The following is a 14,252-nucleotide window of genomic DNA, read 5'->3' on the forward strand; positions in this document are numbered from 1 at the left end:
ATACACAAAACGTAGCAGTAAAACAAGAGTTGAACTGTATGTATATCAGCCAGGGCTGTGCGCTAGTGTGTCAGTGGCTGTGTGTGTGTGTGTGTGGTGTGTTGATGTATTTACAACTAGAAAGCGGTTTCAATTTCAACTAAGTCAACTTTCAACTACAAATAGACACTTAAATTTAACTGTTAACTACGGGCGCGGGAAGCACACACACACATCAAGAGGAGAGAGAGAGAGAGAATGAAAGAGCGAGAGAATTGAGTTTTGCTAGTGGCGCCACCTACTTGGCGATTTTGTGGGCCGCACCGGCGCCTCCAAGTATGCCACAACCGGCTGCATCCATGGCTCGCCAGCGCCCTCGCCCTCAATGCCGGGCGACTTCAAGTGCGCTGTGGCGGCCACTGAGATCGGTGTATTTATTGGGTTGGAGAGGGGAAGCGGGGGTTTTGGGTATAGACGAAAGACAAAGACATGATGTTAATGATTTGTATATGCATGTCTATGTGTGTGTGCGTGTATGTGTGCAGGAGTGTGAGTAAGCATGTGTATATATCAGCTTGACACACAACATGGAAAAACGCTTCACTGTTTATGACAGGTGCTCTGCTTTAGTTAGCCTGTCCATCAGCTGAGATAAGGTGTGTGTGTGTGTGTGTGTGTGTGTGTGGGGCAAACATGTTTTTTCCATAATGAAATTAAGCAACTACAGAGGCAACTGTTGTACCTAAGCTGCACTCAGTGAGCAAACACACGCACGCACAACGCATCAATTATTGTCGGTGCGTGCATGTGTGCGTGTGTGTGTGTGTGTATGTGCGTGTGTGTGTTGGAAATTTTAAGCGCGGCAATTGTGCACAGCTTTCCGTTTAGTGAGTTCTGCTTTGCCAAGCACGCTCAGCAAACACACATACATCGACTCTCCCACGCGCAATACGCATCGTGTGCATTTTCAAGGTGATTGCAGCTAAAACTTGCCTCAGCGTTCTCCTAACTTTGAGCGCATTTTAATCCGCTTTGCTAAACCAGTTAACCATGCTTCTACTCGATGGCTCAAATCCTCACGTACAAATTGTATACGCTCACCCCATTCATATAACATGCAGAAGAAATAATTTCTGGGTAGGCTTTGATGCTTCTGTCCGTGCGTCTGTTCGTCTATTTCTTGGTCCACACGTTAATCATAGTGTGGCAATAAGGCAACAAGAAGGGGCTAAGTATGTATACAAGGAAGTGCTATTGGTGTTACGGCAGCTTAGTGTATAGGATAGTCGGGCAGTCCCCACTGCAACTCTTTTTACTAGTTTGATTCTCGATTACTCATAGTTTTAACCGGCTTTTGATTATGATTCCGGCAACATTTGCTGCGATCGAGCTCAAAAAGGGCAGACCAGAGCATTGCGGGTGCACCTTCTAATTAAATTATATGCTGTTCATATTTTAAATGGGCAGCGCGTTTGCAATATATTTTTGGTTTTCGGTTTGGCTGAGGTATTTGGACTTTGCTTCCATTTGCCATTGTGGGTAGCAGCTGCTGCAGCATCGCTGAATTTGTGCAGCTCGAGCGCAAATTTAAATGATGCTGTCTGCAAAACATTCAAATTTAAATATAACATAAGCACAAACACGAAATATGTTATACAGATGTTTGCACAAATGTGGTGGTTAGTGGCTTGCTGTCGATTCTGTGAAACTCTATTTCAAAGGGCCGCATTCGTTAGAGATCCAGAGAAATGCTTGTAACATACATAAAGGGCGATTAACTATTTATGTTATAATAATTATTTAAAAATAAATGTAATATGAAACTATTAAGGTTTATTATTAAGCACAGGAAATGACATTGCGTTTGGCGAGCTCCCGACTAGAACCTCTTACTTGTTTTTTTTTAGTAGAGTATGGTACACTCGTAAGCTACTTCCTCACAAAAGCAAAGATTTGCTCATTAATTTTCAGAATTAGCCTATTTCATTGATTAATAAATATTGTTTGTTAAGATTCTCAGTCTTCTATATATAAACTGAACTAGATGTTTCCTAACCTGTGCAGCTCTAAAAAGTGTGCTATGAATATTGAAATGGAATTTAATCATAAGTCAAGTTAATATTTGAAAACCCATGCTTGTTGGCTGTGCTGCCCGGGATGTGAGCAAAATATATTATTGATGACAGCGCATACAAGTTTAATTGAATTTGCTTTAGCCGACAACAACATGCGCAGTTAATTATGTATTTAAATGTAACGAAAATCAGACTGTAACTGGCTTATATTTGCATTATGTGTAGACAATTTCTGTTGCGCAACGATTGTAAATGAATTGTTATGCGACGCACTCGCTTTTATCTGCATTTGTTGCTAGGATGCGTGCTGATTGCTAAACTGCAAATAAATAGCGCACATGACAAAACTTTGCTCATTAAAACGAGAACGAATCACAGGAAAAACAGCAGCAGCAGCAGCAGCAGCAGCAGCAACACCGGCAGCACCAGAAACCAGGATACCAGACCCAAGGATGCCAGAACACGCTTCTAGGACTATGCGATAAACGCTACTGGCATGTGGTACTTGGTCTAGGAGCAGGTTGGGTCTATGGGCGTAAGCCTGGGCGTGGCCATGGGCGTAACAATGTCAACCGCAACGAAATCTGAAAAACGGAAGAGACCTGCACAGTGCCGCATTCAGCAGTCGCGCCAACACCGCCAAACGGCCCTCCACCCTCCACTCCCCACCCCACTACCTGCACACACCGCCAGCCGACAGCCGCCTAGCCATGACAATGACAATGCGCAGCACTCGAAAAGTGTCAATAAATTTTGTGCAGACGCCATTTGCATTGGCATAAATATTTTTGTATTTTTGTTGGCGGCATTTGTTGTTATTGTTGTCGTTCTGCTCGTTCGTTTGTCTGCCTAGACATTATGTTAATTTACAGCACTTTGTTTCAATGCTAAACGCTTCAAATTGTCGTCGTGTGCGTGTGTATCTGTGTGGGCATATTAAATGCAGGTTTTAATTACATATTGTGCAACTAGAACGATCAAAAACCGCAAAATGGCCGCAATAATCCGCGCAACTGCCATGTAAACAAGTTGCCTAGTAATATATACACAATGAACAGGTGTAACCGACCGACCATGGCGGCAAGGTGGGACTCGGGGCACAAGGTAACCGCAGCTCTGGTCTTTTGCAAATTGCTCTCCAAGGATGCCAACAACTAAATGCGTTGAGACCGGAAAGTTCGACAAAGACGATGATGACGACATCAAATACTCCTTCAGCTGGCGGCAGACAGACGTCCCAAGGAGCCATACAACATTACGCTAATAACCTCACGCAGAAGCACACACAGCTATACAGGTGACAAGTGTGAAAGCCTTAAAAACTTGCTGGCAGCTGACATCAAGGATTGCTTATGGAACTTGGCAAGTATTTATATTCATTAAGCTTCTGCTTTTAGATATGCTTTTGTATACACCATTTAAAGAAAATATATTGCTAAATTGTTTAGTAAGAATTATCGATAATTTGGGTATACATAAATTAAAATGGGCTTTAGATGCCTATGTCTTGAATAACATTTCCCAATCTTGACATAAGAGTCGAGCTTAAGAATGGTTTTGATAATAAGAATGCCAATTAGAGCATAGAATTATGTCTTTAATTGCTGTTATCGATAGTAACGATAACAGCGATAATCGACTATCGATTTTTTACAATCTAAAATGTTGCAGTGCTAAGCAACGGTGTAATACTTTTCCATGCAATATTTGTTTATCATACAATCTGTATCTTTATCTCAAGGAGTCAAGTTGTTTGCGACACTTTTGTCGCCATTTATAATCCTCTACTACGCTTTGCTGTCTGCTTGCAGAATGCCTGTGCGAATGTCTGCTTGGGTTTGCTGCACACACACACATGCACACACACACACACAGACACGAAATTCGTGAAAATTTAATGGCCGGCACTGCTGTTGGCACTTACAGGGCCACCCGCAGTGTAGTCCGCCCCGCACCGCGCCGAACCGCAGCAGCGACACCTCAGTCGAACAGCTCATGTTACAGACAATTTGCGTTAAATTTACAAGTAACGCCGTTTGCCAAATGCCACACCACAGAGATACCGGAGCCTTATGCTTGTTATTGTTGCTGGTTCGCGTAACCGCAGCCGTTGACGAGCAGCAGCGGCAACAGCAATTAAAGTGGATTTTCATGAAAATGAGTTTTCCTAATAGTTTATTTAGCCCGAAAATAAAATAGGGCGATAAAACGCGTTGATTAAGAGACGAGCGAAAACGCCAGCTGCAGGTGAGCCGGCATTTCGCATAGCCATGAAGATAAGATGAAGATGAGCCTGCGCCAAGGATAAGAATCATGTTGCCATAGACATAGCGCTGTCACAGCAACACCGCACCTGCTGCTGTTCTTGTTGCACAGACTTGTAATCTCAGTCTCAAGCGCTGACGTACATAATTATGCATATTATATAGCAAAGGCTTAAGTGCATATTTGTGTTGCCCAGAAGAGCAGGTAAACTGAGTTTGATTTATTGCCAATTAGCGGGATGATTACATTCAAGTGCTTAAATAACGACCCCTCTATTAATTGCCACTTAAGCTGCAAATTGCACCAAAATCAGCTAAAGATTAATATGTATTCAGCACTGCTTAGATGGCTGCACTTAATATTACTCATACGCTCCGTAGCCATGTGACTAATGAATATTACGTGCTGTCCAACGATTTGCCTAGCCCTAACAATTCATTGCACTGGCTTCTGGCAGCAGCTTTAATGTGTCTTAAACACTGACAAGCTAATTAACTTTCAGCTCGCACAGCGCCAGGCCAACGCTTGTCCGGTGCTTAAGACTGGAGAACACTTGGACAAGGTAAAGGAAAAACAGGCAAACGAGCCGAAAGACACGGACCTTGACTAGTCGCCGCTCGGTTGGCGTGCGTTTAAGGTATTTCCTTTTACATTTTCATTTCGATTTGGAATTCGAATTTTATTTTTATTCAAATGTATCTGAACGCTTCTCAACGCTCGGCAGCAGGAACTTTGTTGGCGTAGAAATGTATTTGCATTTTTTTTCTCTGCAATGCAATTTTTCATTGAACTTGTCGAATCTTATATTTGATTTCTATTCACAGATATACTTATGTATTTATATATTTTTTTTTTTTTCCCGAAAACTGAATAACTTGGTAAAAGCTTTTGAAGCGCACTTCAAGCGGCCAACTTTGAACACGTTCCAGGCAACTTGATCGATAAGTGTGTAATAATAAGAGCAATTCTGAAAAACTACTTACGCTTTTGGCTGGCTTGTTGGAACGTACCTGCAAAAGAGAGAGCAAAAAAAATATTAATTAAAGTTTCCACCTCAAAGTTAAGTGCAAAAATGCACATGGTAATTAAAAGTTAATTTTAGTTAAAGTTTGATATAAAGACCTTCTCAGAAATGGTTGACTGTAAAACCAGATAAGATGATAAGTTTATTGAAAAGCGATTTCAAAGATACACTTTGTAGCTGATTGTGTGTGTGTGTGTGCCATTAATTGCAGACACAATTGGAACCCAGTCCCAGCATCCATCATTGTCGACAGCGCTAGCATACAATAGCCGTCTTAGAGAAGACAAGCCAGGCAATTGCCTGTGGCCCTGGCATGAAAAAAGGAACACAACACAGACATTGCAGCAATATATAATTCGAGCTGTAGCTATATGGCTAAGGGCACAGCAACAGCATCAGCATCAGCATCAGCATCAGCTCAATGTGCGCCATTATGCATTCTGGTCGTGTGCTTTCGTGTGTGCTGAAGCACCTCATGTTGCATGCTGCTAATCAATTATGGCTTAGCTGCAGTTAGAGCAACTGCAACTGCTCTTCCACCCGCTGCTCTCAATGGGCAATTATTGATTGATGCCAAGTGCAGAGCACTTCGGGGTGTCGCTCAAGTGGCCTGCGCTGCCTTGTAACCCTGATCTAGTGCCCCTTTTTCAATGGAATCTTGCGCCTGTTGTCGATGCAGTCAATGCGGCTTGCCTGTCAATGTTAAGATTTTAGACATTGAAATTTTCTTTAATAACATTTTTTTGTTTGTTTTCCGTTTTTGTGCGCGCTATCCTAAAAGCTTAAAGTTGATATTTGTTATGGTGACTAGCAAGTATAAGACATTATGCAAGTAGTCTATAACAAGTAATAGAATGCGCATAAATAATGTACAATTATATGTGAGGCAGCTGGTTGAACTTTAAGGTTTCCTATGGTTACTGGGAATTTACTGTTGCCAGCTAAAAACGTATCCCACATCAAAGAACTGCATACCGAGAAAAGTACATTGCCTCGCTGGTTATATAATTTTATCACAAACTGTGTAACGCATCGCCTGTCAGCTTGTCTATTTCCAAGTAAACTAGCCTCGTAGTTAAAGCTCATACACAAAATAACAAAATACATTATTTTTCGTAGGCATCGTATTGTTATATCATAAAGTTGCCCTTGGGACATTCGTGGAAATGCTTGTTTTTCATACAATCCACATCCAACTGAAACTGAGCTAATAGTCAGGCTCAAACAAATAAAGCAAATCTGATTATAATCAAACTACTTTTTCCAATAGTTGCATTGCAAAAAAACAAAGCCACAAGACTTGTTATAACATCTTTTTTCTAGAACTGTATAGGGCATAGAAGGAGCCGTCTCTGAACCCAAAATTATATTCACTCTCGACCAGTATCAGCGGTCGATATAGTCATGTCTGTCTGTCTACTTCGACGTCTTTCAGGTTTAATAGCTATCTATAGATATCAAGGTAAAAAAAAAGTGTTTGTACAAACTGGTTTCAATGATTAAAAATATCTTGGAATTTACGAACTTCTCATGCTCGTTAAATTAAAGAAAAATCTATAAAGATCGGCAGAATGATAATAATTAAGATTTGGTTTTTCAAAACATCATGACAAAGCTCTCCTTTCTTCTACCATATCTGCTATATCTTATCTAATGGCAATGCTTTCTAATATTTGATTTTATTAGAATATGATTTTAATATGAATTAAAATGAAATTATTTACTTTTTGAATTGACTAGGATTGCAAGAGTTTTAAGAGTAGTAATTGAGAAAGGAAGTGTATTTAATATATGGAGACCCGAAAAATGGCAGCTATTTTTGTGGGCAACCATAAAATAAACACTTCACTTTGTTCGTTTTATGGTGCGTCCGTTTTCCAGTTCTTTGTTTGTGTTCAGAGCCTGTGCAGATTGCATACATATTTATATCAGCGTTTTATGTATTCGTAAACAACAAATTACAATGAGAAGTCAAAATTGAAGAAACTTTGCTGCGATTGCTTTGAAGCCAAAATGTGTGCTTCAAAAATTAAATTTCCATTTAAAATGGCATAAAGTTGTTCTGACTGTGATTGTATTAGCATATTATTCAATTTCAATGGAAGCATAGCATAAATTCAAGGTGTGTGCAGCGAACACAATAAATTTATTTAAATGAGTCATGAAAATTAAGCGCAACTGCGTGGCAAGTGGGGCAACAGAGTCCAAGTCACAGTCATGCCACATAGAATGGAACAGTTGGTAGTTAAAGCGTCAGATGTAGATAAGACAAAGCTTAGCATGCGAACACAAATAAAACTATAAATATAGGCGTGCCATTGCCCTTGCCTACCGCATATCAGTTGAGAGGCAGAGCTTATTTACATAAGTGCTGGCGCACGTGTTTGATATTTCTTTTAGTTTTGTGCCAGACAAAGTCGCTCTCACACACATACATCTACATACACATACACATACACACATACATACATATGCCCGTTGATAATTCAATAAACTAAACAAGATTCTGCACAAGATTTATGGGTTTGCTGAACCCACACATAAGACCTGCGCCGTCTGAGTACAGGCCCCAAAACAGCGCTGAGAGGTTTATAAATCTTCATTTCAACATACCACATCCACGCCCCCACACACACACACACACACTTACTACTTGGCTAAAATCTTCATCTTTATCTTTAGCTACAGCTTCGCGTGACATCATCGCCAAGTTGGCCTAGATATGAAGAGGGGCGGAGAGGCAGGGTTTGCGTGCTTATTAAAATGCTATCTGTATGACGAGCGGCCAATTTAAAATTGGCTTTTATAATGAACGGCACGCAGCTGTTTCATGAATTGCCAACACTTATGCTCAATAAATGCCCATAAATTTGTGCTACAATACACGCCACGGGCGAGGCATTAAAATGCACGAGGCATGCCGCAAGGTAGGCAACAGACAAATGTCAAAAAATAAAATATGTTCCCCTGTGTATTTAAGTGTGTGTGTGTGTGTGTGTGTGTGTGTAGGTGTGGTTGGGTTTGGGTGTGTAAGTATCGCAAATCTGTGTATTATTTTCGCGGCATAACGCAGTTGTTTTTTTCTTGGAAACCCAAACATTTGTTACACCCACAACAGCAACATCCACTCGCAGCTGTGCCGCAATTGAGGCAAACACTTACTGGATGGCCGCTCACTTCAGGCAGCCCCCACTAGAAGAAGCTACTGCTTTAACGTGTACCCATTAAATTGATGGCCAAAGCGGCAACATTTGCCAGGCAGCCGAATTGATTAATTGACAGTTGACTCAGCGGCATTCGCCACTTTTGCTGTAGCTGGTTGTGTGTGTGTGTGTGTGTGTAAGTGTTGACTTTGGCTTTGGCTTTGTCTAATGTCCAGCATTTGTTATGTGCCCATAATGCCAAATGCGCCAAGCTGACTTTGCCACATTACACAAAAGTGCATTAAATTTCAGCCCATTAGACATGTCGCAAATTTTGGCCAACTTCCACAACTGGGCCAAATCGCTTTGGACGGCATTTATCTGCAGTTTACGCATCGCTGACTGCAGTTTTTGACGCTATCGCCGCTATCAAATTAACATTGTTCATTTTGCAAATGCAAATGCGCCAAATCAAATTTGTTCACAACATTTTAGAGCAGAGAGCGGGCAAAATATAGCTGAGAGCTGCATATTTAACTCGCTAGACAACTGTGTGTTTACTTTGTTTTCGATTTGGCTCACTAATTTTGCAATTTCCTTTAGGTAATTGCTTTTTGCACATAACCCAACACAGCCAGCCCATGTAGAGTTACCAGGCCAAGCTCTAACTGTGAATGTATCTGTATCTGTGGGATGCAGCTTGGCGCTGGCCTACGCGAATCCGCCGACAGGCTAATTGCCACCACAGAGATCTGCAATTACATGTTATTAATGCAATTTTGTTTCGCAGCACAAACAAAATGAAAACTCACAACATTTGCATAATGCTGAGCTGGGCACGCCGCTCGAATTGCCAGTATTGAAGTGCGTCAAGAGCGAACTGCACAAGTTGTTGATATGCGCAGTCATAAAACGTGACATTTGACGTGAGGTTGAATTTAAGTCAAGGCATCGACTGCCCATAAATATGTGTGTAAATATTCCTACACACAGCTGCCTCCACACACACACACACACACACACACACACGTAAACACTTTCTGCAGAAAAGGTAACAAAACTCAAAATGAAACGCAATTTGCATATATGCATGGGCGGGACGGGGAAACGGCAAAGTTAAGAGTGTGTAGATTTTTATGCTCACTCACACACACGCATACACATGCCACGCCCGCTGTGAGTGTGTCAAGTCTGAAGTAAAGGTAAACCAAGGGACTTGGCCTAATCTGCATAATAATAAACCACACTCACGCTCATACAGCACACACCCACACACACACACCCATTCACACAGACCCAATTCGCACAAAAAGTGCCAAATTGGCGCCCCGGCAGGCACAGCCTGGTTGCAAGTAGCAGCAAAAATCCCAACTCATCCTTGTTGCGAGTTCACAACTTGCCATATTTAATATTGTGTAAATTGAATTTCCATCACTTTATGATTACTTGGTGCTTTCAGACGGAAATATAACGGACACAAGCGACTCGGGCCCAGTCAACACGACACGACACGACACGGCGAAGAACTGAACGCAATTGACTTCAGGTTCATGTGTACAGGAAAAACAAGAATAAACGTTTATCTACGGGCTGTAGAAGATTAAATACCCTTACAGGTTAAATAAAATGTCATCTGATTTGAAACCGTAACTTATCTTCTTCAAACGATATTCCGATTGTTTGTGAAACGAAAGTTTCCATGATATAGCTCTTGTCAAACTGAGTTTAATGAAATTGCATTAAGACAATAGACAGTTTTAGTATAGTTACTATTTCGATCTAATCAAGACAATGTAGGAGAAGGATATGTCAAGAATCGTTCAGGTTGAAAACTTAGCAATCAGCTTTAATCAGACGCTCTCTATCAAATATGATATATATATGAAGTAAATATATCACTTTTGCTCTCCTTTACAATAAAATTATAATACCCTCTGCAAGGGTATAATAAAACCGTTAGTTCTAGAGCTTAGTGCACTGCAGTTTGGAAGTGCAAGCGAAAATCAATTATTGAAGTGAACAATTTTAATTTACGCCTAATTTTTCACATTGTCCAGAGAAGACGTAGTCTTTCAATTTATGTGTCACATAAACGATGAACAGGAGCAAATATAATAAATAGGTTGTGATTGTTTCTCTATGGAACAAGAAGCCACCGGCTGCTATTAATAGATACGGGTACACGTAGCGTCTAACCGAAACCATTTGTAAGTCTGCGAGTAAGCCTTTGGCTAATTATTACTAAAAAATATTTAATTCGTAAAGAATTCTATTTATATTACTTTGAAAATCATTCTCGAAAAGCGATCTTAAATTTGCTCCTAGCTTTTCAAGCTGTCAGTCCCAACAAACAGTCAGTTGTTATAAATATGAGTATATACCATAAGAGGATCTCTATTGCTAGATTGAATCGGAAAGATGATTCCCTCTGTGTGTTACATATATTTACACAAAACCCTCATATCCTGTAAACTCATTTTTATTAGGGTCAGGGCACTCAAATTGTTTTTCTGGATCAGCTTAACGGTTGGGTTGTGAAAATAGCTCCACGGGGAGATATAACTCCAAAACGACATAACTCCACGGGGAGATATGACGCTCCAAAACGACATAACTCCCCGCGGAGATATGACGTTCCAAAACGACACAACTCCGCGCGGAGATGTGACGTTCCAAAACGACACAACTCCGCGCGGAGATATGATGTTCCAAAACGACATAATTCCGCGCGGAGATATGACGCTCCAAAACGACATAACTCCGCGCGAAGATATGACGTTCCAAAACGACATAACTCCGCGCGGAGATATGACGTTCCAAAACGACATAACTCCGCGCGGAGATATGACGTTCCAAAACGACATAACTCCAAAACGACATAACTCCACGGGGAGATATGACGTTCCAAAACGACATAACTCCCCGCGGAGATGTGACGTTCCAAAACGACACAACTCCGCGCGGAGATATGATGTTCCAAAACGACATAACTCCGCGCGGAGATATGACGCTCCAAAACGACATAACTCCGCGCGAAGATATGACGTTCCAAAACGACATAACTCCGCGCGGAGATATGACGTTCCAAAAAGACATAACTCCACGGGGAAATATGACGTTCCAAAACGACACAACTCCGCGCGGAGATATGATGTTCCAAAACGACATAACTCCGCGCGGAGATATGATGTTCCAAAACGACATAACTCCGCGGGGAGTTATGTCGTTTTGGAACGTCATATCTCCGCGGGGAGTTATGTCGTTTTGAAACGTCATATCTCCCCGCGGAGTTATGTCGTTTTGGAACATCATATCTCCGCGCGGAGTTATGTCGTTTTGGAACATCATATCTCCGCGCGGAGTTGTGTCGTTTTGGAACGTCATATTTCCCCGTGGAGTTATGTCGTTTTGGAACGTCATATCTCCGCGCGGAGTTATGTCGTTTTGGAACGTCATATCTCCGCGCGGAGTTATGTCGTTTTGGAACGTCATATCTTCGCGCGGAGTTATGTCGTTTTGGAGCGTCATATCTCCGCGCGGAGTTATGTCGTTTTGGAACATCATATCTCCGCGCGGAGTTGTGTCGTTTTGGAACGTCACATCTCCGCGGGGAGTTATGTCGTTTTGGAACGTCATATCTCCCCGTGGAGTTATGTCGTTTTGGAGTTATGTCGTTTTGGAACGTCATATCTCCCCGTGGAGTTATGTCGTTTTGGAGTTATGTCGTTTTGAAACGTCATATCTTCGCGCGGAGCTATGTCGTTTTGGAACGTCATATCTTCGCGCGGAGTTATGTCGTTTTGGAGCGTCATATCTTCGCGCGGAGTTATGTCGTTTTGGAGCGTCATATCTCCGCGCGGAGTTATGTCGTTTTGGAACATCATATCTCCGCGCGGAGTTGTGTCGTTTTGGAACGTCACATCTCCGCGGGGAGTTATGTCGTTTTGGAACGTCATATCTCCCCGTGGAGTTATGTCGTTTTGGAGTTATGTCGTTTTGGAACGTCATATCTCCGCGCGGAGTTATGTCGTTTTGGAACGTCATATCTTCGCGCGGAGTTATGTCGTTTTGGAGCGTCATATCTCCGCGCGGAGTTATGTCGTTTTGGAACGTCATATCTCCGCGCGGAGTTGTGTCGTTTTGGAACGTCACATCTCCGCGGGGAGTTATGTCGTTTTGGAACGTCATATCTCCCCGTGGAGTTATGTCGTTTTGGAGTTATGTCGTTTTGAAACGTCATATCTCCGCGCGGAGATATGATGTTCCAAAACGACATAACTATGCGCGGAGATATGACGTTCCAAAACGACATAACTGCGCGCGGAGATATGACGTTCCAAAACGACATAGCTCCAAAACGACATAACTCCACGGGGAGATATGACGTCCCAAAACGACATAGCTCCACGGGGAGATATAACTCCAGAACGACAAAACTCCACGGGGAGATATGACGTTCCAAAACGACATAGCTCCAAGACGACATAACTCCACGGGGAGATATGACGTTCCAAAACGACATAACTCTGCGCGGAGATATGTTGATCCAAAACGACATAACTCCAAAACGACATAACTCCATGGGGAGATATGACTTCATGACATAGTTATTTCGTTTTGGAACGTCATATCTCCCCGTGGAGTTATGTCGTTTTGGAGTTATGTCGTTTTGGAACGTCATAACACCGCGCGGAGATATGATGTTCCAAAACGACATAACTCCGCGCGGAGATATGACGCTCCAAAACGACATAACTCCGCGCGAAGATATGATGTTCCAAAACGACATAACTCCGCGCGGAGATATGATGTTCCAAAACGACATAACTCCGCGCGGAGATATGACGCTCCAAAACGACATAACTCCGCGCGAAGATATGACGCTCCAAAACGACATAACTCCGCGCGAAGATATGACGTTCCAAAACGACATAACTCCGCGCGGAGATGTGACGTTCCAAAACGACACAACTCCGCGCGGAGATATGATGTTCCAAAACGACATAACTCCGCGCGGAGATATGACGCTCCAAAACGACACAACTCCGCGCGGAGATGTGACGTTCCAAAACGACACAACTCCGCGCGGAGATATGATGTTCCAAAACGACATAACTCCGCGCGGAGATATGACGCTCCAAAACGACACAACTCCGCGCGGAGATGTGACGTTCCAAAACGACACAACTCCGCGCGGAGATATGATGTTCCAAAACGACATAACTCCGCGCGGAGATATGACGCTCCAAAACGACACAACTCCGCGCGGAGATGTGACGTTCCAAAACGACACAACTCCGCGCGGAGATATGATGTTCCAAAACGACATAACTCCGCGCGGAGATATGACGCTCCAAAACGACACAACTCCGCGCGGAGATGTGACGTTCCAAAACGACACAACTCCGCGCGGAGATATGATGTTCCAAAACGACATAACTCCGCGCGGAGATATGACGCTCCAAAACGACACAACTCCGCGCGGAGATGTGACGTTCCAAAACGACACAACTCCGCGCGGAGATATGATGTTCCAAAACGACATAACTCCGCGCGAAGATATGACGTTCCAAAACGACAAAGCTCCGCGCGAAGATATGACGTTTCAAAACGACATAACTCCAAAACGACATAACTCCACGGGGAGATATGACGTTCCAAAACGACATAACTCCAAAACGACATAACTCCACGGGGAGATATGACGTTCCAAAACGACATAACTCCCCGCGGAGATGTGACGTTCCAAAACGACACAACTCCGCG

The 14,252-nt window shown here is 42.6% G+C and overlaps 1 protein-coding gene across 9 annotated transcripts in view; it reads right to left on the reverse strand.

The window, feature by feature from the left end:
- The window catches only part of LOC6630752 (tolloid-like protein 2), a 53,844-nt gene that overhangs the window by 7,184 nt on the left and 32,408 nt on the right, over positions 1 to 14,252 (reverse strand). For 7 of the 9 annotated variants that reach the window (XR_011416019.1, XR_011416018.1, XM_070206679.1 and 4 more), the window contains one exon: positions 282 to 398. The exons of 1 other annotated variant lie outside the window; for it this stretch is intronic. Coding sequence is in view for 6 of the 8 variants with exons in the window: in XM_070206679.1 (XP_070062780.1) it covers positions 282 to 398 (117 nt within the window). In the remaining 2 variants the exon portion in view is untranslated. Of the gene's footprint in view, positions 1 to 281; positions 399 to 5,302; positions 5,330 to 14,252 lie in introns of all 9 variants that reach the window. One more of the 9 variants, XM_070206681.1, reaches the window with a different exon arrangement.

Source organism: Drosophila virilis, chromosome 2 (assembly GCF_030788295.1).
Source record: "Drosophila virilis strain 15010-1051.87 chromosome 2, Dvir_AGI_RSII-ME, whole genome shotgun sequence".
NCBI lineage: Eukaryota > Metazoa > Arthropoda > Insecta > Diptera > Drosophilidae > Drosophila > Drosophila virilis.